This window comes from Pezoporus flaviventris, unplaced genomic scaffold (assembly GCF_033815535.1).
Source record: "Pezoporus flaviventris isolate CSIRO_AGI_PZ_B2104156 unplaced genomic scaffold, CSIRO_AGI_Pfla_v1 ptg000066l, whole genome shotgun sequence".
Classification (NCBI taxonomy): domain Eukaryota; kingdom Metazoa; phylum Chordata; class Aves; order Psittaciformes; family Psittacidae; genus Pezoporus; species Pezoporus flaviventris.
Window position 1 is genome coordinate 18,355,023 of NW_026892614.1, and position 27,796 is coordinate 18,382,818.

The 27,796-nt window shown below is 37.4% G+C and overlaps 1 protein-coding gene across 3 annotated transcripts in view; it reads left to right on the forward strand.

Annotated features, from left to right (window-relative positions):
- PRKN (parkin RBR E3 ubiquitin protein ligase) overlaps positions 1-27,796 on the forward strand; it is a 740,903-nt gene that overhangs the window by 128,705 nt on the left and 584,402 nt on the right. For all 3 annotated transcript variants that reach the window (XM_061471412.1, XM_061471414.1, XM_061471413.1), the window contains exon 2: positions 20,007-20,170. In XM_061471412.1, the coding sequence (XP_061327396.1) occupies positions 20,007-20,170 (164 nt within the window). The remainder of the gene's footprint in view (positions 1-20,006; positions 20,171-27,796) is intronic.

A 27,796-nucleotide genomic window follows, 5' to 3' on the forward strand; every position in this document is an offset into this window, starting at 1 on the left:
ATTTATCCTAGCAGTTTATCTCCATTGACTACAGATGTAGCTTGGGTGACTGTTGTGTTTGTGGTAGTTTAAATGCATCAAATACTCCCATGGATAAATGATTAAACTTTTACATGGCTAAAGCTAATCAACTACTTAGGACCGCATTAGCTGTCACTTTTGCCAATAACCTTTACACTGCTAATACAATTTGCTGTAATTTATACCTAGACCTTTTAGGTGGGCCAAGGTCATCAAAATACATTCATCACTGTCAACTTCCATGTAGCTTCAAAGGCTGCAGCTGGTATTTCTGACCTGAGGAAGTGCTTCTGTGCCTGCAAGCCTTTCTCTTCTTTGTCTGTCTATAGCAGCCTGTTGGTATCCTATCTCCTTAAAACTGTCATGATCATGTCTTTAGGCTATCAGCTTACTACAAGTGCATTGCTGTTACAGAAGGCCAACCTATTTGTCTGAGTTCCTGCTATAGCTAGTGGGATGGATGCTTGCAGGTGCTAAACTCTCTGTTGATCTGAGAGGGAATTTAGAGAATTTAGCTTATATGTGTTAATTTTATATCTGTAAAGTGACAAAAATACAGTAACAAAATACTGTACATTTTAGTACTAAACTTCTACAGCAATCAAGGATAGTAATTTCCAAGACAATATGAGCATGCGTGTTGATTTTTAGCGTTCAAAACATGTCTATAAATCAGAAGCTCATCTTAGTTTAACTGTGATGTCACTCCACTAATTCAAACTGAAAAAATGTGTAGTGTTTACCTGCAAGACTCATCTCACATATATATATATATATATATATATATAAATAATAATCAGCTACATCCTGTATGTGCACACTAGTTACATGAAAATATATATTAGTTGTCTGGTCAGATGTTAGTTATGCATATTTTTTTTTTTTAATTGTATGCATTATTCATAATTAAAAAAACTGTTTGGCTATTGGGTAAATTTATATTGTTACATGCATGATAATTTCTAAACCCTATGTTATTTACTGGATAGACCTGATAGACTGCTTCCTCGAATAAATAGAAATCTTGGCACAGTCAACAATTTTGCAAATGCACGTTATTCACATAATCGTTTTCACAGAAGTATATGCACAGTATTTTCAAGATGTGTTTGTGCATAATGTTAATTAGAAGGCAATTTATCTTCTAATGGACCCTAAAAGTGATTATGGTCTCCTTGATGTTTTTATTCTTTGTTTACAGATTGTGGCTCAAGAGGTTTCTGGGAGTATCTCTTTTGTCAGTGTAGGTGTAGCACTAAATGTCCATGCATGTTGTTTTCTAGGGTGTTAAATCATGTTTCCTCCACTTTAAAGATCTGTATTACATTAGTTTCAATATGAAAGAACTTTTGATATAAGTACATTGTGAAAATTTTTGAGAGGGCTGCTCCCCCATTCCTGCTCTCATTCTTCTAGTTATTTCTGTGACAAATGTGGATGTTAAATCTCAGACTTCTGGAAAAGTTTCATCTTGAGTTACACCTCACAGAACGCAGATTTATGCAATTCAGGTATTGATTAATGAAGCTATGATATTTGTGACTAAAATATGATTCTTTGATACTATAATTTTGATGAAGCTCAACAGTATGTAAGCTTTTGGGTTTTATTTTTTTCTTCTCCATCATGCAGTCTTTTTTCTGCCTTGCACCATAGCAGTGAAAGTCTACATGAAATGACTGGAAAATCCAGTAACTAATAATTTAATGTAATATATATTTTAAGTTTGGATAGGTTTTAGTTCCCATACAAGGGGAAAAAAAAAGGAAAAGGAAAAAAGGTAAAAGAAAAGGCAGGTGGTGACATTAGTTTGTCACCTGTATTTGCGCCTATATTTGGATCTGATTTGAGAAGGGGTAACTTGCTTCCAGGGTTCTGGTTCTGCCTTGCTTTCACCTTGGCAGCTGAATGTGCTCACTAGTAGGAGTCAGTGAGGAGTGAGGCATGAACAAGCAGCCTGCACGTTTATGCAGATTGCTCAAGGAAAAACTTGCAGTGATTGCTGTCACCCTGTTACCTGAGGGGATGATCGTTCTGAAAGAGACAATTACTGGCCCAACATTTCTGTTAATATAAAGATTGATTCTGCCCTTAGGCATGATTTTGAGGGCTCTGTGGAAGTCCTGAAGCTTTTTCTTTTCCCCTGTAGACACTTGCTTTGATTCCTTCATGCCTGGCACTAGTAAACATACTTCAAAACACAGGAATTAAAATTGTAGACAAAAGCGTTGCTACAGATGGTATTTCTTCAGATTGACCTTACTTGGAGGCAGTGTGTGTATATATTTTCAGAGAAAGGCTACAGAAAAGAGATACGAGGTGTGGTCTTCAAGCAGGATCTGGTGTTGAAATACTGTTACCATCACTGTACGTTATTAGCAGAGGGACATGTATTTTTAGATGGGAAAGATTCTAGAACAGGATTTTTTTTTAGTATGCTATTGGTTGGTTTTTATATGATAAAGCTTCAGTTCAACTTCTCAAGGATATACATTAGTCCTTAGATAATCAGAACACTGGGAATTATTTGTACGACAGCTGAAGAAAACATCTGTAATCCCTTCTGACAAACTCTGTTATTTAGTGTTTTTGAAGTTAATTCTATACTTCTGATTATAATCATCTTCAGAAATTTCTAGCACAAACCAAACCTGGAAGAATTCTGTAGTAGCTTATTATTTATTATATTTAGCTTCTCCACAGTAGAGGTTTTAAGGTTTTGTAAAAGGAACTGGATGTTAGTGCCGGAGGCCAGCAGATAATGACATGACTTATTCCACAACTAGAAGGGGCTATTAGAAAAATTATTTTTTAAGATGTCAGATGCACTAGATATGCAATTAAAATTAACAAAAAGATGGCATATCATTTCCGCTTTTTGTTTTGCTGTGATTTATTTCTACAAACAATAGTTGCTTGAAAAAAATGCAGTTACTCCCTGAGTTGTGACAATGATTGAGAGATGGCTGGGCATCCACCTGCTTGAGTAGGCCTGTTTTGTCACCAAATGCATGCTTCTGTAGTCTACAAACCAAATGTGAGACAGTGGAATTTATTCAAGCGAGAAATACAAATTTACCTCTCGCTGATCAGGATTCCCAACAATTCATCATTTTAATGTATGCTTTGCCTCAGCACAAAAACTTACTTACAGGGCTTTGACTTATTCTGATATGACATGTTGAACAAAGTAACATTACTTGGAGAACAAGTTCTGTTGCAGTCAGCACCACAGTTAACCTCATGAATTCTAATGATTAAAATAATTTACTGAAAATGACCTGTCAGAGTATCACCTATTCAGTGAGGAGACAGGGGAGAGTGAAATCCGCCTCATAGCACAGCTGCACAACCAAATGAAGGTCACAGGGTCACATTTCAATATTGAGCTTGTCTTAATGTGCATTCCATGTAGTCTATGAACTTCTGAGTTTGTTTTTAGTATGTTTAATATATTGATTAGTAAAGGTTTTATTAGTTCACAGCACTGGAAAAGTAAGGCTAGAAATAAGCACCTCCTGTTTCTTACTTGCCGTGTTAAAAATAATCCTTTAGACACAATTTATTATTGTTTACTTCCTTCCATCAGGGAAAGACAAACTAGATCATCAAAGTTGATTTGGTATGAGTAAAAAAATGGATATTTTGGCAAGCATGGGAGAGTATTTTTTCCTGTTGGAGCCCAGTACTTTCTGATTATCTTGTTTGAGGTATTTCAGGTGTGGAAGGTTTAGTGATTAATAATAAATTTACTTATCTGAAGTTATATGATGTTACGTGGGATTTTGAGTTAGCACAGCAATACAACAATACATACAAATCATAATGTCAGGACAAATTACACATTGCAGTGTATAGCAGTTTTAATATACAGTTAAATCATTATGTGAATGTGCTGCATCTTAGCAGTCTGTATGATATGCTCACTGATGCGATTGGCTGTCCCCAGTGGCCAGGGAAGAATACATGGAGTAAGAAGTCAGCTCAAATCTATTGCTGTTCAAAATTCTTTTTGTTCATTGCTCTGTTATTTTATACTCTACGTTTGGCAGAGGTGTGTTTAAACCACCCTGTGCTCATCTGGCACATGCAGGAAGACATTTGCTCAGTTTTGATTGATTCAGGGATGAACATTACACAACTGGTTGGTTCACTCAGTTGACATAACCAGTTGATCCAGTAAACTGGTTGCAGCTGGCTGTTCCACTCAGCTGATAAAGCCATTTATCTAGATGAAAGCCACCCTCTAGGCCTCTTTGTATGGCATTAAGTTCAGTTCTTTTTGTAGCAGCTGTCACCACTCACTCCCTACATCCTTCCATGAGCCTTAGGACTACATTGCCCTTGGTCATCCCTTCTGAGCCTTCTTTCTTCTATTGTAGGGGTTCAGTGATCGCTGTTGCTCAAAATGGTACACAATTAAAATTTGATATCTGTCTACCACCTTAGGAAATTCTTAGTGGCACCTTTGCAAGAAATTTTCTTTTCTACAAGTAAGTCAAGCTGAATCCCTGGTGCTGCTGATGGTTCTCTGAACACAAGAACATGATGGTGTCTCATGCAGTGAATTGCAGTGCTTGTTTGCTATACTGAAAACTCTTCAGGCAAGCTGGTCCTAGATATCAGGATGACAGCAGTCACTGTGTATACCAATGTTGAGTGTAACACAGATCAGACTAAAAAGAGATAGTAATTTTTTCTAAGTAAATATTACATTCAAGAAAATAATAGATTAATACCATCATAATAGTCGAATAAAAAGCCACACAGCTGTCATTTAGAAGCTTAATTCAGCTCAGTCTGCCAACTTATTTTGTTAGTTTCTCTGCTGCATTCATTAAATCAGCAAGAAAGTTCCTGTTTTCTGTGTATCTAAACACAGGTACAGAACTTAAGATACAGTACAGTCAGGTGTATATTTCTGCTTATTTGATTTTATTGTTTGATTGGTGCATATTTGGACTAACAAACGCTTTGTGAAGCAGTGTAGGTTAATTCAGATTTTCATCCTAGTTTCATCTCAGTTTTGGTTGACAGTACAAGAAAAAATAGCATGTTTTGATGTTTTTTTCTGGTAACATATTTGTTATTTACTGGAGCAAAACCTTGAAAAGGTTGTTCTGTATCACAGAGTAATATTATAGATACTCAAGACAACAGTTAAGCATGAACTGTTTGAAGTCTTGTTTCAATGAATGACAAAATTCACCAGTGAGCTGGAGTGTATCCCATCTGAAAAACTCAATGGACTGATGAATAGAGCTCCTGAACAGTCCTGTAATCTGTGTTTTCTCACATCTTTGAGTAATGTCCTACCTGAGCACCAAAAAGCAGATCTTTCCACCATTTTCAAAAACAGTACTTAAGTCTATCATTCTACTTTCACTGCTTTGCCTTTATAAACACCATCAGAAGAGAAGCAAAGTACTTCAAGTGCAACAAAACTGGGCAGATGCAGTTCCCTTACGCTAGACCATTTTTAGGTTTCAGAATGCTAATTGTTTTGACAGTTACATAATATGTTTTCAGTCTGTATATTAAATATTATTCTATTACTTGGACTGAGTATTTACTATGTATATATTACTATATCTGATACTCATATGAATGACAGTATCAGTAATATTCTGTATGGCTTTATATCCAGAGTATTTTTTTAGCAAGTACCTATTTGTACTTAAAGAAATATATATCCTTATCAAAGCCACAATATAATGAAATCTGTTTCAATATGCTGATATTTTCCTGAAAACATATAAACATGTAGTTGGTCACAGACTTGGGAAAAGATAAATGTTAGAAAATTATATCAAAAGTACCCAGAAGGGGTAATTTTTAGTAACTTAATAAGCTAACAATCCTTTTTAAAAAAAAGTTCAGATTTCATGCTTATAAATATTTATGATCTGTGAGCCAAATATTTATTTGATAGATTCTAAAATATTCAAAATTCTGTACTCTCAACCAGATGGCAATAATATACCCGCAACATTTTATACTTTTAAAACCTATTTTAGGGGTATATTAGTGGAATACACTTTTATACTGAACACAAAAATGTTCATTTATTTTAATTAATCTGTGTTCATTCTTTGGTTGACTTCAAATGAAAACATTCTGTTCTACTATAATATATATATGTATAAAAATATATATATATAAAATGCAATTTCTTTCTTGAAGAAGAATCATGTACAGTCTTGGACCTCTTGAGTGAAATTTTGGCCCTGCTGTGGAGAGCATGGGTTCACTGCTGTGGTGGGACCAGGCTCTCTTCCAGTGTACCTTATTTGTCAGTCATGATAGTGCAGGCACAGCAGATCTGAGGCACTGAGCCAGATGCCACCTGGAAGCTGAAGGCAGCATTTGTAGTAAGGCTGCGGCACATGATGGATTGGAGATGTATGGTTGCTCCTGGATGATCCCTTGCTGTGGAAAATGAGCAGGTAAGAACTAGAGAGGCTTGCTATAAGTACGTAAGAATTCATTTATACATCCTACTCCATCCTGTCTTTCAGTGGAGAGGTAGGGATCCCTGGAAAGCCCTTCTGATGTCCTGCCTCTGGACTACAGCACACCTAGTGCAACCCCTGTGTCTGTCTCTTCAGCATGTGTAGTATGAATCTTGTGGCTCTTGATCCTTCTGTATTTTTGGAGTGTAGTTAATGGGGTCAGGATTGTTGATACTATATCAGCTATATTGGTTTTGTCTTCAATTTTTAAAGCAATGCTTTCTCATTTAATCTTTCTCTGATGCACTGCTTCTTGAATTGTGTGGTTTAATGGAAATTTCAAAATGTTCAAAACAGTTTTCTCTTTATATTACTTAATGGCACAGAATCATCTAGCACTGGTGATTTTATGAACTACGTACAGGGCTAGACTAATCTGGTTGTTCTCCATATAACCAAAAAGTCTTCAGAAAAGGTGATTTAGATATTTGGAGTTTTATTCTTCAAATCATGGCACTGACTGTAGGTCCTCCCTCCTTCTCTTCCTGGAGAAGCCTTTTCTTCCTCTGAACTTTTTCTTTTCCATTTTCAAACTTTTCTGTCTTAGCTTCATTATTCTCATTGTTTCCCTTCTGCATTGCTTTGTTGTGCACTTAAATTTTGTTGTGCGCTGAAATGTATTTACTATGTTTTCCCAGTAATCTTTGATGGGTCACTAGAGTAATTATCTGGTGAGTGTTGTCTGGATACAGGCCTTAGGCTTCTGAGGTCTTCTGGTGTTTCACACTTCGTTAAATCATGGTGTTTGGTGCTCCCTTCTGTTTTACAACACATCCATTTCTACATCAGTCCTAGTTATTTTTGTGATGAAAGGGCTTACCAATATTTCAAGAGCAGACAATAGAGCACCACTATTGAAGATCCAGGTTAGCCTGAGCCCACAGATTGCTAAGAATTAAGGTTGGTATTAAGATATTACTTTGTAGTGCGTGCTGTGTTTCCATTGGTCCTGTTGCCTGGAGCATATGCTATGAAAAAATTTACCTATTTACAGTTACAAAACTGCTGATGCCCAGACCATTCTGAATTGGGTGGGAAGGAAAATTGTGATCAGAAGGACTTGGCAGACCTCTACTCTATCTGAAAACACCATACAGTTTGTAATGTCAATATACTGCAAAGGAATGCTATGATGTGTTAAAATCCTTCCTTTTGATTTCTAAAAGCCTCATGTAAAGTATACTGTACTCATACCCAGTATTTGTGATCAACTGGTGTCTTGCTTCCACCATCTGCTTTTACAAAACTATTTTTACCTTAACAAGTATCCGTGGCTGGCACTGAGTGGCCCTTTGATGTTCAGTCAGTCACAGACAAGAATAAAATTGCATAATAGACTTTTCTTGTCTGATCATAATCTCAGCCGTGTGTGCTGGTGATTTCCTTCAAACTAACTGAAAAAAGCACTGGCACAGGGAGTGCTTGGCTGCAGCTGTGTGCCTGTTTTGTCAGAAAGACAGAATGAAAAGAAATCTTGAGAAGTGTTGAGGTGTTTGTGAAATGGATCTTATGGGAATATTCATAAAATAAAGAACTTAGGTTTTGTTTGGTGGGGGGTTTTTTTCAGCAAAAAAGACTGAGTGTTCTTTCAGGTCTCAAACCAGGTTTTGAAAATGACCAAATGCCATAGAAAACTATTTTGCTCTTCTAGCATCATTCCTCCTGACCACATGAACAATGGAAACACAGCACATGGCCCAAAATAATAACTTATACCAGCCTCCCACATTTTCTTCAGAGAGCTGAAAGATGTCAGCACAGTCAGCATTAAAAAACAAACAATGTTAAGACAGATTCTGCTGTTCCAAACTGCATTGTGCCTCATGTGCCTCACAGAAATGGTGGTGCATTTCTGTCTTCCACCCATGGAGGTAAGGTATGCAAAATGGGATTTTTGCATGAGAATTTGTGGAACTCTGCCATGTAAGTACATTTTGGTAGCAGCATGACCCACTACCAAAGGTTACAGACAGCCTGTGTTTGCTGCCTCTCCCTAAGCTTCAGCTTTCCCAATGTAAAGCAAAAAACAGGCCATGTATAGAGAATTACATTTAATCAGACACAGATTTATTGTTCTGCTTGTGCAGAAATTTTAACTTCATGCCTTGCTAGTTATAATGAAAATTCTGAGCTTCTGTTTTTCTTTGAAAAAAAGTATGAATTTTGATCTAAGAAAAATATTTTTTTTTTCTTTTTTTTTTGCCATAAGCTTTCACTACAGCAAGAAGGAACCAATTCACCCCATCATCATCAGTTCAGCTGTTAATTCTCATTTTAATTTATGTGGATCTTGCTTTTGTCAAAGCAAATCTTTAAAATTATTTTCTTTATCTGATGTCAGAGGTACTTTGATCTACCATGGTGACAATCTAAAACTTCAGATTGTGAGGCCTTCTTTTTAATGGTGGTACTACTCTATATAGCCATATTAGTGCTTAATAAAAAAACCTAACAACATATATTCATATATTTTTTAGCTTTAGTAAAATATACTGTGAAATTGTAAGCCTGCAGGCCTTGAAATAATAGAATGATTTGGGTTGGAAAGGACTTTAAGATTATCTAGTTGCAACTCCTGCCATGGGCAGGGGTGCGTCATCCTTGACCATGTCACCCAAGGCTCTGTCCAACCTGACCTTGGACACTGCCAGGGATGGAGCATTTACCACTTCTTTTGGCAACCTCTTCCAGTGCCTCTCCACCCTCACAGTAAAGAACTTCTTCCTTATATCTAACCTGAACTTCCCCTGTTTAAGCTTAAATATCTAACTTCATGTCATTTATGGACCTAGATCTGACGGAGAGAAACAAGTCATTGTGTCATCCTTTTCAAAGTTGCTGATGTATGGGACAGTAAAGTTAAATCCAGAAAAACAGATTGGCAGTGGTAAAGTGTCAAGAAAGATATAAATACGTGGCACAATATAGCTCCGCATGGTTTTCACTGGCGTACATATCTGTAATATATGCATGCCTTGGCTCTGCTTAGTTTTGATTAAAAAAAAACAACAAAACAGAAACAAAGTTGCTTGTACCATATCAGAAATGTTTCATAACTTTTATCCCATCGTATTCAACTGATGTACTATATCCATCACCCTTTATCAGTCTAAGGCCTCCTGCTTTATTTTGGCATTTCATTATGATTTGGCATTTCTAATTTTTCATATTTGAATAGTATTTGTGTCATCTTCCCAGTAAGCATTTTTGTGTCCCTACTCTCATCTTGCTCAGCAAGTTCCTGTCTACATCTGCTTGGTGAATAAGTATTTCACTCTGTAGTGAAATAACTACATTTTGAGTTGGGGATTTTATTCATACATATGTATCTCTATATATGTGTACACACCCACTTTTATGCATTTGATATAATTAAAGGGTGATTGTAAATGACTACACTGTATATATTTTAAACAGATCAAATTAATTTTTGTGTGTTCAGAGAATATAGTGAATTCATAGAATTCTGGTGTGACACTGGGATATTTGAAATTGTGTTGCTTTTTTTCCAGTTGACTAGCAGTTTTAAAGTGGGAACGATAGACTGATTTTGGCAGTCAGTTCTGGCCATATGTTTTTGCCTGGCACAAGTGACTGCTGGGTATTTTCTTGTGTCAGGTTCTTAGAGGTATTTAATGCGGGAATGTTTGTATTTGTTATTTTGTGTGATAGAAAAAGTCGATGTTAAAAAAAAACAACCCATCCGGCAGCTCACGCACATGCATGCAGCCTCCCTGACACTTGAGATTTAGAGCATGTTTTGAGACTGGCGGATTTGCTGTGTTTGAAGATACGTTCCATTTCCTCTTGCCTCCCTCTTGCCTTTTCCACAACTGGCACCAGGGCAAGTGGCGGCTGGGCTGGGGTTGGGCCTGCTGAGCAGCACTGCAGCCCAGAGCCCTGCAGCAGGCAGGGCAAGGCTGGCCATGTGATGATGGGCTGCGCAGGGATGGATCCACCTCCAGGTCAGCGCCAGGTGGCACATCAAATCATGTCCATGTAAGAAGCCGAGGCAGGAACAGCAACAGGCTGGTGTGATCACAGACTCTGCTGTGGTGTTGCTGAGGCAGGGGCTGACAGACCCCAGGGCTGACTGACATGTGCCCTGGGCCCAGTGGGGAGTCCCCAGGGAAGCCAGGCATGGACAGTCAGAGCTGTGTGTCCCCAGTGCCCTCAATGTCTCTTTAGGCCGTTCTGCAGAGCACTCACCCTCCGAAGTCTGCTCTGCTGTTGCAGTAAATTTACTGTCAGGAAGACAGGTCACAGAGAGGAGAGATCCTGCCCCCAGTTCAAAAGGTGAAGGGCAGGAATGTGGCTATCCCAGAATATTGTAGCTTATTTTTCTGCTAGTAGAGAAAACATCAGTAACACAAGTAAATTGGAAAGATGCTAAAGAGACTGTGGCATGTAGCCTTAAAATTGAGTGCTCAGTGATGAAATATAATAAGTAGGGGACTGGAGCACCTCCCATATGAAGACAGGCTGGGAAAGTTGGGGCTGTTCAGCCTGGAGAAGAGAAGGCTGCGTGGAGACCTCATAGCAGCCTTCCAGTATCTGAAGGGGGCCTACAAGGGTGCTCTTCGCTAGGGACTTTAGTGATGGGACAAGGGGTGATGGATTTAAAGTTAAACAGGGGAAGTTTAGGTTAGATATAAGGCAGAAGTTCTTTACTGTGAAGGTGGTGAGGCACTGGAATGGGTTGGCCAAAGAAGTGGTAAATGCTCCATCCCTAGCAGCATTCAAGGCCAGGTTAGACATAACCTTGGGCAACATGGTCTAGTGGAAGGTGTCCCTGCCCATGGCAAGTAGATGATCTTAAAGTCCTTTCCAACTCCAACCATTCTATAATTCTATAATTTCATTTGTGCATTGTGTGTTTCAAAACAAATTGGGACATGATTGTAGTGATACTTGGATCCCCTCAAATGGGACGAGTAAAAGCAAATTAACTTAGACTTTCAAAATCTAACATTAGACCTGTAAACACCAAGGAAAGAAACCATATTATGTGTCTGTTCTCTGGAGAAGCTGGCTTCATCCTCTTCCTTCAAGCAGTGCACGTGGCTGTACTGCATACAGCTACCTACTTGGGCTAACGCTGTCCTGAGCTATAACAATGTTTATTCCCTTGAGTTCTGGCTTGTTTTTATTTCTAGTAGTTCTTGTAGAAATTAAACAATGTGAAAACAAAGGTTTCCATGTCAGTAGATGGGTAAGCAGGTTTTCTCTGGAACTCCTGGTTTTTCTATATGTGGAACGAGTTGTTTCTACACAGACATTCCAATGGTATAGACACCATTTTAATTCGTATTCTGATATGGATTGTATAATTTTTTTATATGTGTTTGCTGTATACTGAACAACTAACAAACTTCATGAAGTTAGAAAGCTCCTTCCCTAGTCAAGTCTGACAGCTGCTTTATTCAATTGTATATTTGTTTGAGTGAGTCATCAGCTATCCACTAATGCTTCTAATATTTAGCAGAATATAGATGCCATAAGAATTATGTGATAAATATCCTGGGGAACTGCAAACGAGCGTAACTGTTGAAATAGTGGAATCTCACTATTGCAGTCTTCACCTTGCAGTCCCTTTTCTAGCCTTAAACCTATTGCAGTAGTTCTACTTGAGATTTTCTGACCCTTACGAATTTTATTTAACTCATGAAGTCTTTGCAAAAATACTGGCACATTCTTCCACAGGAGAGGGGTAATTTAAAAGCTGCAATAATATACATTTTATTTTTAAATCTAATACTTCTTATTAATACAGAAAGCTGTAGCATGTAGCTGGAAATATGTAGAGTTTAAAGAATCTTACCCACATCTAAGCACATTAAAGAATGGCGTAAGTCTATTTTAGATGAAACACAAATTTAGCTTAATTCTATATCAAGAAAGTTCAAGGCAGCTTTGTGCTGACATGAGCAGCCAGTAAATCAAGATAAAAATAGCTAAAAATAGCATTTTCAAGAGACTTTTAAAGGAAATGCCAACATAATTGTAGTGTTGGGTTAGCTAGCTTTGCATTCCTCTATAGAGAATTTGGGTATAGTAAAACCGAGTGAATTATTTACAGGAAGTAATTCACTAGACAAATTTAGCTTCTGTCTTGGATTAAGAGGCATACTTCCTAGGATAAAATTAGGTTACTGTGAGAGTTGCTGAGTTTAAAATGTGCCTTACTGCAATATAAGAAAGCAACTGCATGTGCATGCATATTTCTGGAGGAAAAGTGCTGCTGCACTGTTGTCTTTTTCATTTGCCTCTATTCTTGGTTTGGATTACTTGGTAGCAAGGAGCAGTCAGGAGGAAACTGTTAACCTGTCTATGTACTGGATTTTACTCAGTGTTACATTCAGGTAACACTGGTTGGAATGCTTGTATGGAAATACAAACCCAGGATATCTACAAAGGAGCTGCCATAGTTGTTCGGAACAAAAGTCTGTTTAACCCCAGGTATTACTTTCATCAGCAATGACCTTAAGCAGACTGACCTTTCTGAAGAAGGATGATAGGGCAAACATAGATGATATTTCTCCCTGATGTTCTCACAGCTATTTTTAATTAAATGACATGAGCTTTAAAATGTATTTCCCTAAGAATGGGAAAAGAAAATACTTGTGACAGTATCTGTATCTGTTAATTTTAATGTCCTTGCAGTGATAAGCTTCTTTTTGGCTTAGCATGTGACTTGAAGACATAGTATTCCTGAGCTCAAAACCTATATATAAACTATTTATTTCATAACAGTGTGTATTCTTCTGTCCTTTTCAGTAGGGAGATTACTGAGCTGACTATGCAGTAACTGCCGGTTTCTTTTCTCCCCATCAGCTGAAGTTATTAGTCCTCCATCTACCACTTCCCTGGCAGAGCTTTCCCAAAGGTCTGTTGCTGGTACTGTCAGCAAACATCTCATTTTTTGCCTTTTTTGAACCTAGTTCCCACCAGCTTAATATGATGCCCCCTAATCTTGCAGTGCCCAGCCCCTGCTCAACCTTTCCATGCTCCTCATGACTTGTATAAAACTGTCATCAGTATTTATAGCATTTATGAATACTACTATATTGCTTTCCATAAACAGTTGTTTGAATAAAAGTCAATCATGATTGATACCCAATCTTAAAATTTCAGTTAATAATCAAGGAACAATTTTTATGATACTCATTTAGTGTTAGCTAGAACTAAAGATGTTTCCATCAGAGAGTTTATTCCCTGCTAAGGAGAGAAATAACCTCACCAAGGATGGGGTTTTATAGACATTGTTTATGTCAGATTACTACATTGCTCTCTATGTGTGACTATATCATAAAATCATTTGTTAGGTGAAGGTAATTTACAAATAATCAGAAGCAAGCAAATTACTCTAGCTTAATGAGTTGCCAGTGTAGGCTCTTTTTCTGCTGTGGCTGTGAAGTTGGCTTACATTAATGTGCATTAATTTTATTGCACAAATGCAGTGACTGGGGAGGCCTAATGCTGCCGGTTATCATGGCTCAACAGTGAGTGGTAACTCATTAAGTCATGGTAACTTCATGGCATATACCTCTCAGTCTGGACCTGGTGCAAAATACACAGCAGGTCATTTTGCCAGGAAAACATCATGCTAGTGCATCAACATCTGCAGCAGCAACACACTCATATCAGGGCAGTGTTTAAAAGTGTTGATTTTCCGCCATACAGACTGAATGTGTGAAATCATTATCTCTGAAACACTATCTCACTCCTTGTGTTGACAGAAGAGGTTCTGCAGTTGGATTTCGCTCTTTATAGAAGAAGGGAATTGTTGACAGGATGTTCAGTGCAAGGGCATCTCAAGACGGGGATCTTGCTATCTCAACGTTGTTCCAATTTGTCAGAATTTGGCAGCTCTTTGATGAAGTCGAGAGCTTTCTTGGAGACAGTTGAGGGTATTTTTGCTAATTGATGAAAAGACTATATGAATACCACTTGGGACTGGTTATTCTAATGCTGATGAGATTCTATTTTATGACATATATATGTCAAGAAAAATATCAGGCAAGCCAGTTGGTGAGAACTTTGGACAGCCTCCAAAGCTGCACTTGATGCAGTGGCAGTAGGGTAGAATGGAGCTGACTGAACCATCCTGCTTTCCAGTGCTCCTGGGAGCAAAAAGGGTTGGGAAGGTCTCCTGTTCTAACGCAGAACCTAGATACACAAATCTGTGAAGAAAAAGACTTCAACCAGTTCCAGGCTGCTGGAGCTGCTGTGGAAAGACACTTCAAAGAACTTTGCGCAATGTTGTTTAACCATTTAATTGGACTTTCAATAACATGTGCTGACTGTTTTATAAAAGCCTGACACAGCTCTGAACTATTCTTTAGAGACTTGACCTCAGTTTGCAGAGTCTCCCCATCTCATCTTTTTTGTTCCTATTTAATCTTTTTCTTTACTTCTTTCCCTTTTTGCAATTCCCTTGACACACTGAAAACCAGGAAATAACAATAAAAAGTTGTGGCACAAGATTTACTACCATTACATTATATTGTGTTCTACTACTAGTTTCTTGCGCTACATATATCCTACAGTTGCATTTCTACAATTTACGTTATAGAAATTCCAGGTAGCAACTGATTTTCATTTGGGGCTCATAAAGTGCCTACAAATGTATCTTATGTTCATCAAATATAAAGATTAAAATAATAGAACAGTATCTCACCATGAGATAGAGTATGCAAGAACCCCAAGCATCTGAAAAATATGTTCTTATTTTATTTATTGAAACAAAAAAGATACTTGGAACAGCTCCTCCAGGCTGTTCCTTGAGAGGTGATGTGCAATCGTGCCATAATGGAGGGACTTACAGAACATTTCATAGTACTCTAGCAGGTAGCTAGGATTTTGCATTACCTTAATTTCCGCCTTCTTTTCCTTTATCCTTTCTGTACATTTTCCTGTTTTTAATCTGTGCTAAACTAGTTCATTTTACTGGATAAATTATTAATCACGGATTATGAGAAAAAAATAATATTGAGAAGGGACAGTACTTTCTAGTGTGAAATAGTTTGGCTGTGGATTTTTGAGCGGAGAAGAGCAGTGTTCTAAAGTCATGTGCTGAGCCAAAGAGGTACTGATCACCACAGACAGATACTGTCACAAGACTTTTTTCCCCAGTCTTCGGAAAAGACATTTCAAAGGTCTTGTCATCTGAGCTCAGTAGGGAAAAGGCTTTTAAAAATAATAGAAAAAATTACACATTTTTCACACCATCCTTGTGTTAATCTTTGCTTATATTCTTTTTGTATCTAGGAAGAATGGGGAATAAAAAGTACCTGAAGCAGCCATAATTATCATGGACACAATACAATTGCTCAGCAGTAAGATCTTAAATATGTACATTCTTTTGCAACAGATCATAAATTGTAGGTTGTAGCTTTGTTTTGCAGTGAAGCAGGATTGTCTTAGTCACTACTTTAGGAAGAAAAAAAATTGAGTAGTTTCTGTCAAATCTAAAAAGGAAATTTGTGTTTTGTATGTAGCAATGTAAAAACATCAACAAGTTTCTTTGCATTATTGGCACAGTTCAATTGTTTTGCTTCCATATATTGGGACTGTTCCTTCACAGTTTGTTCACAAGCAAGGTGTAAGCTTCTCCAAAATGCAATATTTATCTTCTTTATTCAGAACTAGAAAACCTGTCAGATTGATGGCAGTGGTGGTTAAAGTGTTGGCACTTTTGGTATAATTCCAAAGAAAAAAGGCTGCTGAATGCCAGGGCTCCGAGAAATGGCCTGTTGAGATCCAACAGTTTTCTCCAGCCTGAAATTCTGCAGCTCCCCTCCAAACCTGCCCCATGTACTTGCGTCTGAGTTTAACCAGTTTGTATCTACCTTTGCTTAAATTTCAGTTGTGTTGGTATTAACATGCTGAATTGTAAACACGCACAGCTGAGATGCACATTTCTTTCAGTATCCCAGTTACATGTGTAGCAACTTCAAGCGTAACGGATGGACCCATGGCCAGGACCAGTATTGTCTTGAGCTAAAGATTGTCTTGAACCCAAGATTGTCTTGAACACAAGATTTTAGTCACAATCATCCTAACTTATTTTCCCTTCACTAACAATTCTTTTGTTACTTCATGGGGAAAAGTTATTCATCATATTGTATCCTAAGTGATTGAATTGTGCTGCTGACTCAGTTTTAGTAGTGGATTGGAATTGGGAAATTCGCGTGAAAATATTCAAAACTTACTAAACTACAAGTATTTCCTTATGTAGCACTTGCTGATCCTTCCAAACAGGAGATTATTACTGTCCAACTGTTAGATGTAAAATAAAAATCATTGCATGAAGATGAACACCTTATGTATCTGAAAGATGTAATGAAATCTTTACATATTTCTTTTTTATTTGCTCCTTCAGTTACACTGCTTTCCTTCATTCAGTACTATGCTTAACGTGTGGACTTGAAAGTGAGATTTTAAAGATATACAGAGATTGAAGTAGATGCAAAAGAGATTTACAAAAGCACCTAGGTACGTCTTGGTCCCGGTGGGAATCTGATCTTTGTGATATTTACAGAGATTATCATTTGGCATGACAGTCAAGTCTCACAAAGTTTCCTTTTATCAGACAAGCTTTATTGCTTGTCACCTCTTACAGATGTGGGAGTAGGAGGACTGATACAAATGGGCCCTCCTTTTTTCAGCTTTGTTTAGCTACTTCTTAATTTTAGTAACTTGATTTATTTCTTTTGGATTTCAATCAGCAATTTAGGCCTCATCTTCTGTTAAGCCAATACTAATTTCCAGGACAAACTTTAAATTCTAAGACTTTTCAAAGTATGTATTCTTTGGAAGAGGTCTCAAATGTCTGCATAACTTCACCTGTGATCCCTTGAATAACGTGTTCTATGTATCAACTTGATAGTGATTATTCGATTGAGGTGAAATGTCAAAAAGAAAGTAAGTTTCTTTTACTTAGAAAGAAGCTCAAAATATATTAATTAAATTCTGTTTTTATTCCACAGACTGAAGTTTTGTGTTTAATCTTTTTGTGCTCTGTGCAAGTAAGCAAAGGTCTCTTCTGTTCTTTTACATTAAAGAGGCTTTGTGGATTTCAGACTTCATAATAGAATAAACGTGTTTAAGGGCAAAGTATTTGTGAATTAGAACTTTCCAGCAAGTGAAGTTTGACATTCTAGCATTTTTCTGAGTTAGCTCTTCAGGCTTATAAGACAGTAGTGTAATCTTTGCTGTGGTGTGCAAAGTGTTGGACTCATGCACCCGTTTTCCACATTTGCTTGTGGTTACAATTGTGAGACTGAAAATTCCACTGCCTCATATAGGTTGGGAAAAGGAGACTGTATCTGTTGGAAGTGGATAAAAATAAACTTATTTGAGGAAAGGGATGGGAATTGTTGACGATGAACATGAATTATGCTTGTGGTAAATGTGTTGGATTTATACTGTCCTTAAAAATGCTTTATAATCAATTTAAATGACACTTGTTTATGCTTCTTTTGTGAAGCACTTTCCTTTTGCTAACACATTTGGTTTGCAGTCAGTGTACTTGCTAACTATTTTTCATTTCCTAAACCAATAGCAGTGGATTTTGTAAGACTGAGGGAGATTATTTATTAGGAAGAAACCTTTGGAGATGCACATTGTGCATTTTATGTGTGTATGTGAACATATCTATATAAATGTCTAAATGTATGCATATATGCCATAGTCAGATAGTCAAAGCTTAGCATATTAAAAAAGTTTGTTATTCTCCATTGATTTAACTATATATTTTGCTACCAGCCCAGATAATGTTATTTACAGCTGAGCATTATGAGTATTCCTGGAAAAGATGGGGAATGTTCAGTTCCCATTGGCTGGAACTCCTTTTTGTCATATAAATCCTCCCTACCTTTCCAAACCACAATAAAATCCAAATTCTGCTGATTTTACTGAGCTTTTCATAGTTTAGCTATTTTCCAGAACACCTTTAAATAGAAATCATAACCAGTAACTCAATGTACTACAGGAGACTGTGTAGCACACTGCAGGGCATATGTACTACACCCTGCCTGACACAACATTATGCAATCTTACCTTCCACTTTAGTATATTAAGAGGGTATTTTCAAGTGCTAAACTTAAAATGTTGTGTTAAATTTTGCTGGTATATGGCCTTGTCCCTTAAAGATTAGACAAATCTGAACTGAAGATGTGAAATTGGAGATATTTACAACCTTCATTGCTCAGCAAGACAATGGCAGCATTCTCAGCCATACTGAAATGGTCTTAAAATACCTGATTTTGGAGTGGTCGGGTAAACTGTGTGTTTGAAAACTAACAAGAAATACAGTTTTCAGTTTTAAAAAGAGTTGTATCTTGAAAGAATATAAATACTTTTGAGCTTATGCTTCTGTCAGTCATCAAAAATACAAAGGAATAACATCTTCAGCTAAAGGATTGCAGTGGGAACAGGAAATAAATCTTTAAGACTGGTTGTTACAATCAATACCCAAGTTGTTTAGGTGACAGGTGCCCACTGTCTAATTGATAGAAATTTTTTGTTTTATACTGGGTTTTGCTAATTCCTTTGCTTCCTGCCTGTGGAGCTATTGGTTGAAGCAGTCCTCGGGGGACATGTCTGCTGTTCATACAGTCTCTGTGACTGGTATGGATGTAATGGGTTTTTTTCCCCTTTCATAGTTCTTGTAGTAATTCCCCTGACCATGGGCTCAATGAGCGCTTTCAAACTCCTTACGGAAAACACCTCTGCCAGCTGAATGGCAGGAAGCTTGTATGTTTGTTTGCCAGACTTCACTGGCTGCATAAACCAGTTGCTGCAGCTCTAAAAATGATGTGACTGGTGCTGTAGTGATTTTCTGCACTGAAGGTGGATGCCAGCAGGAGTTATGTACTGCTGATATTTTAGTGAACTCTGAAAAGACCATGCTGTAATACTCCCAAACATTTCTGCTAGCATGTGATTTTCTCTCCATCATTATCTTCTGTAGAATTATATCTGTGGGAAGCCAGTTTATATCACTGTGCTTTACTGTGTAACAAGGAATTGGTTTTCCCTTGTATTATTTAATATATATTTGGCTCTAAAGCCTACCTCAGTTTCCTGCAATAGTTCGTTACATGCAGTGGGCAAGAGTGTGAGGGGGCACAGAAATCGTGTGTGGGCCATGCCCACTGAGGTTAGGACTGAACTGAAATGTATTTTACCAATTAGCAACTAGTTAGACAGCTGCCTAGCTGGGTCTTTTTTGATTCTGACTGTTCTCTGTAATTTCTAGCACTGCCAAGGGTTAGAAAACATGTGGGTTTTATTTATTGATCACTAACTATTCTGTGATGGGTTTCAGAATGTTATACTGGAATATTAATAGCTTTTCTCTGAAATTAGTACATGCTCCCTGAAATAGAAGAGTAAGCCTCTTGTAGTCACAAGTACAAACTTGTCATGAGAAATGTTTGCTTTAGAAGGTGTTTTACTCTTTTTCAGTGTTCGTCAGGTTCAACTCTAGCCATGGTTTCCCTGTGGAGGTTGGTTCAGATGCCAGCATCCTCCAGCTGAAGGAGGTGGTTGCCCAGCGACAGGGAGTTCCAGCTGACCAGCTGCGGGTGATTTTTGCAGGGAGGGAGCTCAGCAATGACTTGACACTGCAGGTAAGTCTCCCTTGGTAGCTTTGCTTCTGGACTGCTGCCAGCCACACTGCCTCTGCCTCTAATGCTGCCAATCTGGCATTCATGCCTGAGATCTAATAGAATAAATAGTGCCTGGGGATCCCTTGAACTTTACTCCACAATGCTTCATTAATTCTGACCTTCTTAATTATGCATTAAAACAGCAAGCAGGAAGGATAGGGGAAGAGAGAGAATACGAGAGAGAACATGAGAGAGAGCTGTGCCTGGTGAATAAATGTTTACTGACTACAGAAGCAAGCCATGCACATTTTCTGTATCTGTTCAATTTCTATCTTATTCCATTTGAATCTTAATGAAGAAGGATGTGAATAAATTGCTCTAAATCACTCTGCACAGTCATCACATTTTATAGAATTTGTAACCCAATTGTGACCCCTGGAGGATAGCTACAGGGCTGCCGCTGCTCCATGTGCGGCTGCGCCTGTGCAGGTGAGTGTGCTGCTGGAGGGATGGTTCCAGATCAGAAAGCCCACAGAACTACTGAACTCAAAAACTCTATGAAGCTAAGAGAGGAGCAGAGAGCATGGAAGAGCGGCTATAAGTAGGTATCTGAATTTCAGCTCCTGAAGGTCAGCTAATTGTTCTCTTTAGAGAGATTCAGCGGGGTGTTCAGCTGTTGTAAGCAGTAGTAAGCATGGAAAGATAGGTTTAGTTTTCTCTTCCTTGTTACCTTTGTTACTATTGCCAGTGCTGCAGCAGTTGCTTTATAAATATATTTATTTATCCGGTGTGTTGGTTTGGGAGTTCACTCAGCCAGAGCTTAGCATAAGGTCACACACATTTAAGACATTTAGGGAACTTTGGGAAACCTACTGGCCTCTCGACAAAGTACAGATACTGATTTAATGAAATTGTTGTCCTTCTGCAGTGGTATCAAAAAACTGCACATGCAGTTTGTAGTAGTGCATGTGATTATATAAACGATCCCTCACAGGCAGAACTATTAATTGGCGCTCATATTTCAGAAGTACTGCTGTACTTAGAATGGCTGCTAAGCCTGGGTACAGAAGGTCACTACCGTATTGATGACCTATCACTGTTTCTCCTCGATTATGATATTTTTTGCTTTGCAAAGGGTTTTAGGGAGTTCCAACACACAAAGGAAGGTATGGAAATGTGAATTGTTGTCAGTCTCCAATACATCACCTGTGGATAATATTGATGCACATATTCATGGTATAAACAGCACTGTGCCTTCAATTACTTATATGTGAAAACAGATATATGAAAATGCAAGAAAAAAAATAATGTGAACTCTAGAAATTGTCATTTGCTGAATTTGATGTCTGTGTTGTTCTGTCAGAAGCCTCTGAACCATGTAACATTTCCTGGAAGCTGTAGGTATTGCTGTTACTGCCATTTTATGTCAGCATGAAACAGATTTTGAGCCTACTTTTGCACTTGCAGCCAAGTTTGTTATCAGCTACAACATAGAATCTGTTGTCAGGGTAAATTAAAAATTGCTTTTCAAGTGTACAAGTCTGCTGATGATTTGATTAATTTCATTTGAATGTCAGAATTACCATGTGTAGCCAAGAATTTTTATTACTTAGGAAACTGAACCTAGACTCATTGCTTTGACTTTTGGCTTCTAAAGCAGCTAGGAAGTTCAGAAGCTGTTTCAGATAGTATAATCCAAGCACCTTTATTTATTTGTCTTCAATATTGCAAGCATTAATATAATTAGCGGCATATCAACTGTATTTTTATTCTTGATATTTAATGAAGTGTATTTTACTCTGCTTCTGTGTTTGCAGCTTTTTCTGTCGTATATTTGCGTATGTGTAGTTCTTTATTGTGGAAATGTGTCTGCATAAAAAGAACAGTTGAGGGCTTGAGATGTTTGAGTTCCTATGGTAGGCTTTTGGGGGCTTTTTGCATAAGGAACTGAATGCTAGTAAAACTTGAGTGCTACTGAAACACTAACTGCTGGCATTTATGTTTCATCTGTAATTTCGGAGTGAACATCACATATGAACAAATTAACTAGCTCTTGTTTTCTAGGCCTAGGGATTTGCATGCAGAATAAAACAAAAAACAGATTTGTACTGAGTTGTCACTTTTAAGTAATTTCATTTTATGGTAATGTAGAATTTCTAGTAAGTCCATTTTATCCTTCCATTTTTCATAAATTACTTTTGAACTTATTTGTCTTAGATACTGTTGGAGAATGTAGAGGTCAGGAAGGAGGACTGAAAGAGTATTACAGATAATGAGATTATAGAGGACATGGGAAAAGCTTGCAGGATAATTGCAGCATTATGGGGCAGGGATATAGGAAATACTCCAGGATAGCAAACTTTATTGGTTTCACAGCTCACAGAACAAGTAGATTTGGACTGACAGCTACTTTAGGATCTCAGGCAGCTAATGCAAAACATAACTGAGAATGTAAAAGCTGCATTTATTTTTCTGTTTGGAGAGAAGGAAAGATCTTTCATGGTAGCTGAAACCTGTAAAACAAACAGAAAAAGAAGATAGAATGGAAAAACATTAAAGGGAAATTATTATAAAAAAGAAAGTTGAGGTCTTAAATAGGTGATTTGATACCAACAACAACCGTAGAAAAACTGTAGGAAGATGTGTGGAGACATTTAATTTGGTACCTCAGATAAGTGTTTTGTCCTTGAAAAATAAGAGGAAGACTAGACACTGATTCTGCTCTGCACAGGGGAAATCAGTGTCTTAGCTAGTGACTAAGGGGCAAGTAGTGGTATTAGAGCCATGGTAAGGAAAGATTGGTAATGACTGGATGAAGAATGAGGCCTGCAAATTTGGATCTCATAAGAAGGAATTAGAGCAATAAGCTGCTTGCTAAAAGCACAGCAAATGGTGTCACTGTAAGGGTGCTAAATATTCTGAAAAATGATGAAGAGCTCCCTGCTGATTACAGTTCACTTTGGCATGAATAGAAGTAATTAATTAATATATGCCCAAAATAGGAATTCTTTCAGGCAGCTCTCAAGAGTATATGAGAACAGTGGTAAAATCTTCTTGTGCCAGTCATAAGGGAAAAAGAACAGAGCCGTAACGGTCACCAAAGGAATGAACAGGTGGTAGTTGCGTATCAGGAACACTGTAGTGTTGCAACAGGAGGTGACTGCTTATAATAATATTGTCCTTGCCTCCAAGAATAGCAAAATTAGTAACAAACCTTCTGGAAGTAAAATATATTGATTGATGATTTTGCTCAATGTGCACAATTTGAAATTTACTACTGTTAATAGAAGCACTATTATATTAATACAGGCTTCCCACTCAAAATTCCTTTGTGTGAAGAAGCTCTTTGCAAACAGTTTGCACGAGATATTCCCTGCCTTGCAGAGTTTACAATCTAAATGAGTAAGGCAGACAAATGATGTGATGGGAATCAGTAGCTTGGCTTATTCACAGTCAGTAGCAAAGTAGGGAGGGTAGAATTATGTCTTCTGTTTCCCAATCCATTACCATTTCTTTTTGATGGTGTTTCTGGTGTCCTCAGTCTCCACTGGGACAGCTTCTGAATCAGAGTTAGCTTACATTTGACTGGAGCATAGGCTTGAGGCTTGGAGCATAGGCTTGAGGCTTGGAGCATAGGCTTCTCCTGAATTTGGCTTTGGCTGCATCCATCCATATATGTGCTTTCCTGAAATAATTTATACACACATTCATGAAACAAACAAACATGACTAGAAGTGTTGTTAAACACTGGCATGTGAGCTGACAGGCGTAAGTGAAAATGAGTGAAAAAGAGTGGCATAACTGAAGTGGGAACATAGATTATAATCTCTGCAGAGAAGGGAAAAGAGCAGTGGTGGGGGAGAAATTGCACTATGAGTAATGTTAGTGGGCTGCATTTTGAAAGTGATTTGGAAAGAGTATATTTCGTTTTGGAAGGGTTTCTGAGATCAGTCCAGAGGGCGCCTGGCTCTACTGAAAGCACTTTCTGCTGGTGTTGTGTGGAAAGCTCAAGGACAGAGGGGGCACTTTGTGACATCAGGTCTCAGTTTATATCTTTCACATTATAAATATTTATGAAAATAGGGTATCATTAATACTATTGTTCTCAGTGATCAACTTTTTTAGCAGGAACAGGTATTTGAACAATAGAACATTGCATTTTATTGAAGAAGGACCTTGTATACCTAAGTGTGTGGCACCTTTCTTACTCTAAGCATAGCTCATTATAATAGAGCTTCCAGAAGTTCTTGTATTTCCCTGTTTCAGTTTACTGAAGGTACAAAGGAGAAACCAGGTAACACAGTGCAAAATATGTCCTTAACCAACAAAAAAAACAAACCTCCATGTGCTTGACTTTAGTTATAAACCCATGAGCACTAAGATTAGAATGGGTCTTTTGACATACACAACAAGTAGTGCTTTTTGTTACGACCTACATTTTCATATGTAGGATACCAGATCACTCACAGAATGTCTTTGATATTTGGCAGTTTTATAAGTTATGGAATACAGTTGAGCCAACATTTGCATATGTAAATGCTGTTTGGAGAGATTTGCTCACAGAATCAATCATCATATGTGAAATTCAAAGAGAAAATAATTATTTTGTGTGTGTGTTTAAATCAGTATTTTGGATCAATATTTGATTGACCTGTGGATCTTTTCTTATTTGCAAAGTTGGAAGAGATGTATATTGTACTTCGAAACAGAAAAAGCTAGCTAGCTGAAGAATATTTAGGTATGTTATAGTAATAAAGGAAATCTAGAGATGTTGTATGTGTTGCGGGTAATATGGACTTGGTTAAAAGCGTTCCTGTCTTTTGATAGCTGCAGACTTACTATATGTGACAACAGAGACTCTATGTGTTGAATGTTTTTCCAAGATTTGCATTGGGCCTTTTGGTATTATACGTCCATAATGAATGTGGACATATTTCTTACGTGTGTTAGCTGGTCTACTGATGGTTGAGGAGGATGTGTGATAGGGTTTTCTTTGCAAACTTTTTGCAGTGCGCGCTCTCTACAAATTTGTATTTAATTTCTAGAAGGGTTTGGTACCTAAGTGAATTCTGTGTTGTCTGCTAAATCTGGTGCATGGTTCCCTGGAATAGGATTTTGGTGCTAGTATTCTTACAGGAGTCTTATGGACTCATAATATTTCTGAATGACCGGTGTTGCCCTTTTAGAATCAATTCCAAATTTCTAAATGAGAGTTTCTTTTGTTTTCCACTTTGCTGACAATTTCAGTAAGTTGGGAGTCTATTATAGAGTTAATTTCCATTCCATCTATGATTGTTATTACTTTCTTATATGTGAAAACATATTCAGGCGGCAGATGAATTTTTTTTTTTTTAGCTTCATTTCTCTTAGGCAGTTAAAAGTCACTGTATTGAGGCCATTAAGTGAATTTTACAAAATCCATTTCTGAAAGAGCAGTTGCTTTGCATGGGACTGATAGAGAAACTGCAATACTATTTGCACGAAATACAGTATGTTGATGAGAAACTCCTCCAGCAAACCACTGTAGTTCTCAAGGTATATATAGTGTTTCAGAATGAAATTATCTGAAAATGGCCCTAATATTAGATGTGCTTTTGTTTTCTACCTGAATACTTGTGTTAGGCACTTTTTGAACTTTTCTTTCTCATCATGAGTGTAATCCAATTCATACATTTACAGTCCTGTACATTGTTTTGATTCAGAGCCCCCTTTAGGTAAACAGAGGGATAATGTGGGTGTAAGATAAAACTTCAAAACACTGTAGTTGTTGGAGTTGTGGCAGTGAGTAGTAACTTCTGAGTTTGTTAATCATGACAGTAAAAGAAAGGTCAGCCCACATCTTTCATTCATCACATTTCTAAATGGCTGTGATGTAAAATTTCTTAGCACATTGCACAGCATTACCAAAACCTATAGTTGAATTAGCAGAAGTTCAAGGGTATGGGGGTATTTCCTTTCTTCTTCCTCCCTTTTCCTCAAAAGAAAAATGTGCTATTAACTGTTCCGGTAGATTACATTCATAAGGATCAATAGAGATTATGTATTTTCTAATTCATCACTGGATAGAGCAGTCACTGTCAAACATTTCTATTGTGTTAAAAACCAAGCAAAAGTAGGATTTATTTAACACCTTACATACTGATAATACTGGGTTAAGAAATGAGAAATTGGGACAGAGTATCTGTGAATTGTTTTTTAACATTGATAATTTTGTGCCTGGAAAATAAAATTATAAAAGAAGAATGGAAACTTTGGTGTTGGAAATATATTTAAAATAGCAGGTAGCACACCAAATATGCCTCTTCAATATAAAAGTGGAATGTAGTCCCTTGACATTGTAATTTCTTTGCTTTAGTTTTAATTTTACTAATTTAGATTTTTACAGCTCTGCTCATCTGAGATATCATCTGTAATACTATAAATATTTGTGATTATCAAGGTCACAAAGCTATCATAGTGACAGAATTATAGAATCATAGAATACCAGGTTGGAAGGGACCTCAGGGATGATCTAGTCCAACCTTAGCAAAGCATGACCTAGACTACATGTCCCAGCCCCCGGTCCAGTCGAATCTTAAAGATGTCCAACACTGGAGAATCCACTACCTCCCTGGGAAGATTATTCCAATGGCTGATTGTTCTCATTTTGAAAACTTTTCCTCTTGTGTCCAGTTGGAATCTTACCAGGATAACTTGTGCCAATTACCCCTTTTCTTTTCCATGGGACTCCTTGTAAAAAGGGAATTAAACTTTGTAGTCACCCTTTAAATACTGGAACATGGTGATAAAGTCTTTACCAATCCTTCTTTTCTCTAGGTTGAACAAACAGAGTTTTCTCATTCTTTCCTTATATATATGACAGGCTTCCCCACAGTATTCCAGGTGTGGCTTGATGAGAACTGAGTGGAATAATGGCATCTTTATCTCTGCTGGTGATGCCCTTGATGTAACACAGCATCCTGTTGGCTTTCTTGCATCCTGTTGGCTTCTTTAAGCCCATTCTGGATTTCCTTCTTGTTTTATTTTTGCTTTTCAAGCTTTCCCACTCATTTTAATTGAAAATGTGGGAGGGAAATATAAATGCTTCATAGCTGGCTACAGTTTTCATCATAGATGAACCTTCATGCACTAGGAGACATATAATTATTCCTGTTATGAGTGGTTTTGATGGAGGGGGTAGGGAGGGAAGAAGAAATCAAAAGGACAGAGTTTTTCCATTTTGACAGCAAAAGCCCAATGAAAGGAAATAACATTGGTCATCCTAAAAAAATAGCACCAACACAGGCTTAAAGAGAAAGAATACAATTATTTTAGAAGTTATTGAAGCAAAACTAGGCATATATTTCCTTACATATCTTTTCATTGGAGCAACCCTCAATGAATTTACAATTCCTAGAAGCTTTCTTATGAATTCTAAAAGCCTAGTAAATAAATAAATGTGAAGTGTTTAAAAAAATAAAAAAACAACAATGAGCAGAACAAAGCAATGCAATTTTCTCTCCTCATTTAAACTAAATAAAGCAGGAAAATGTATCTTTTCCACAAATGAAATAATTTTCACTTTCCTCATAATACATAGCAGGCTGTTACTTCATTTTATCAGGTAGAACATTGGCTCTGTTGATTTAGTGAAAGTGATGCCATTGA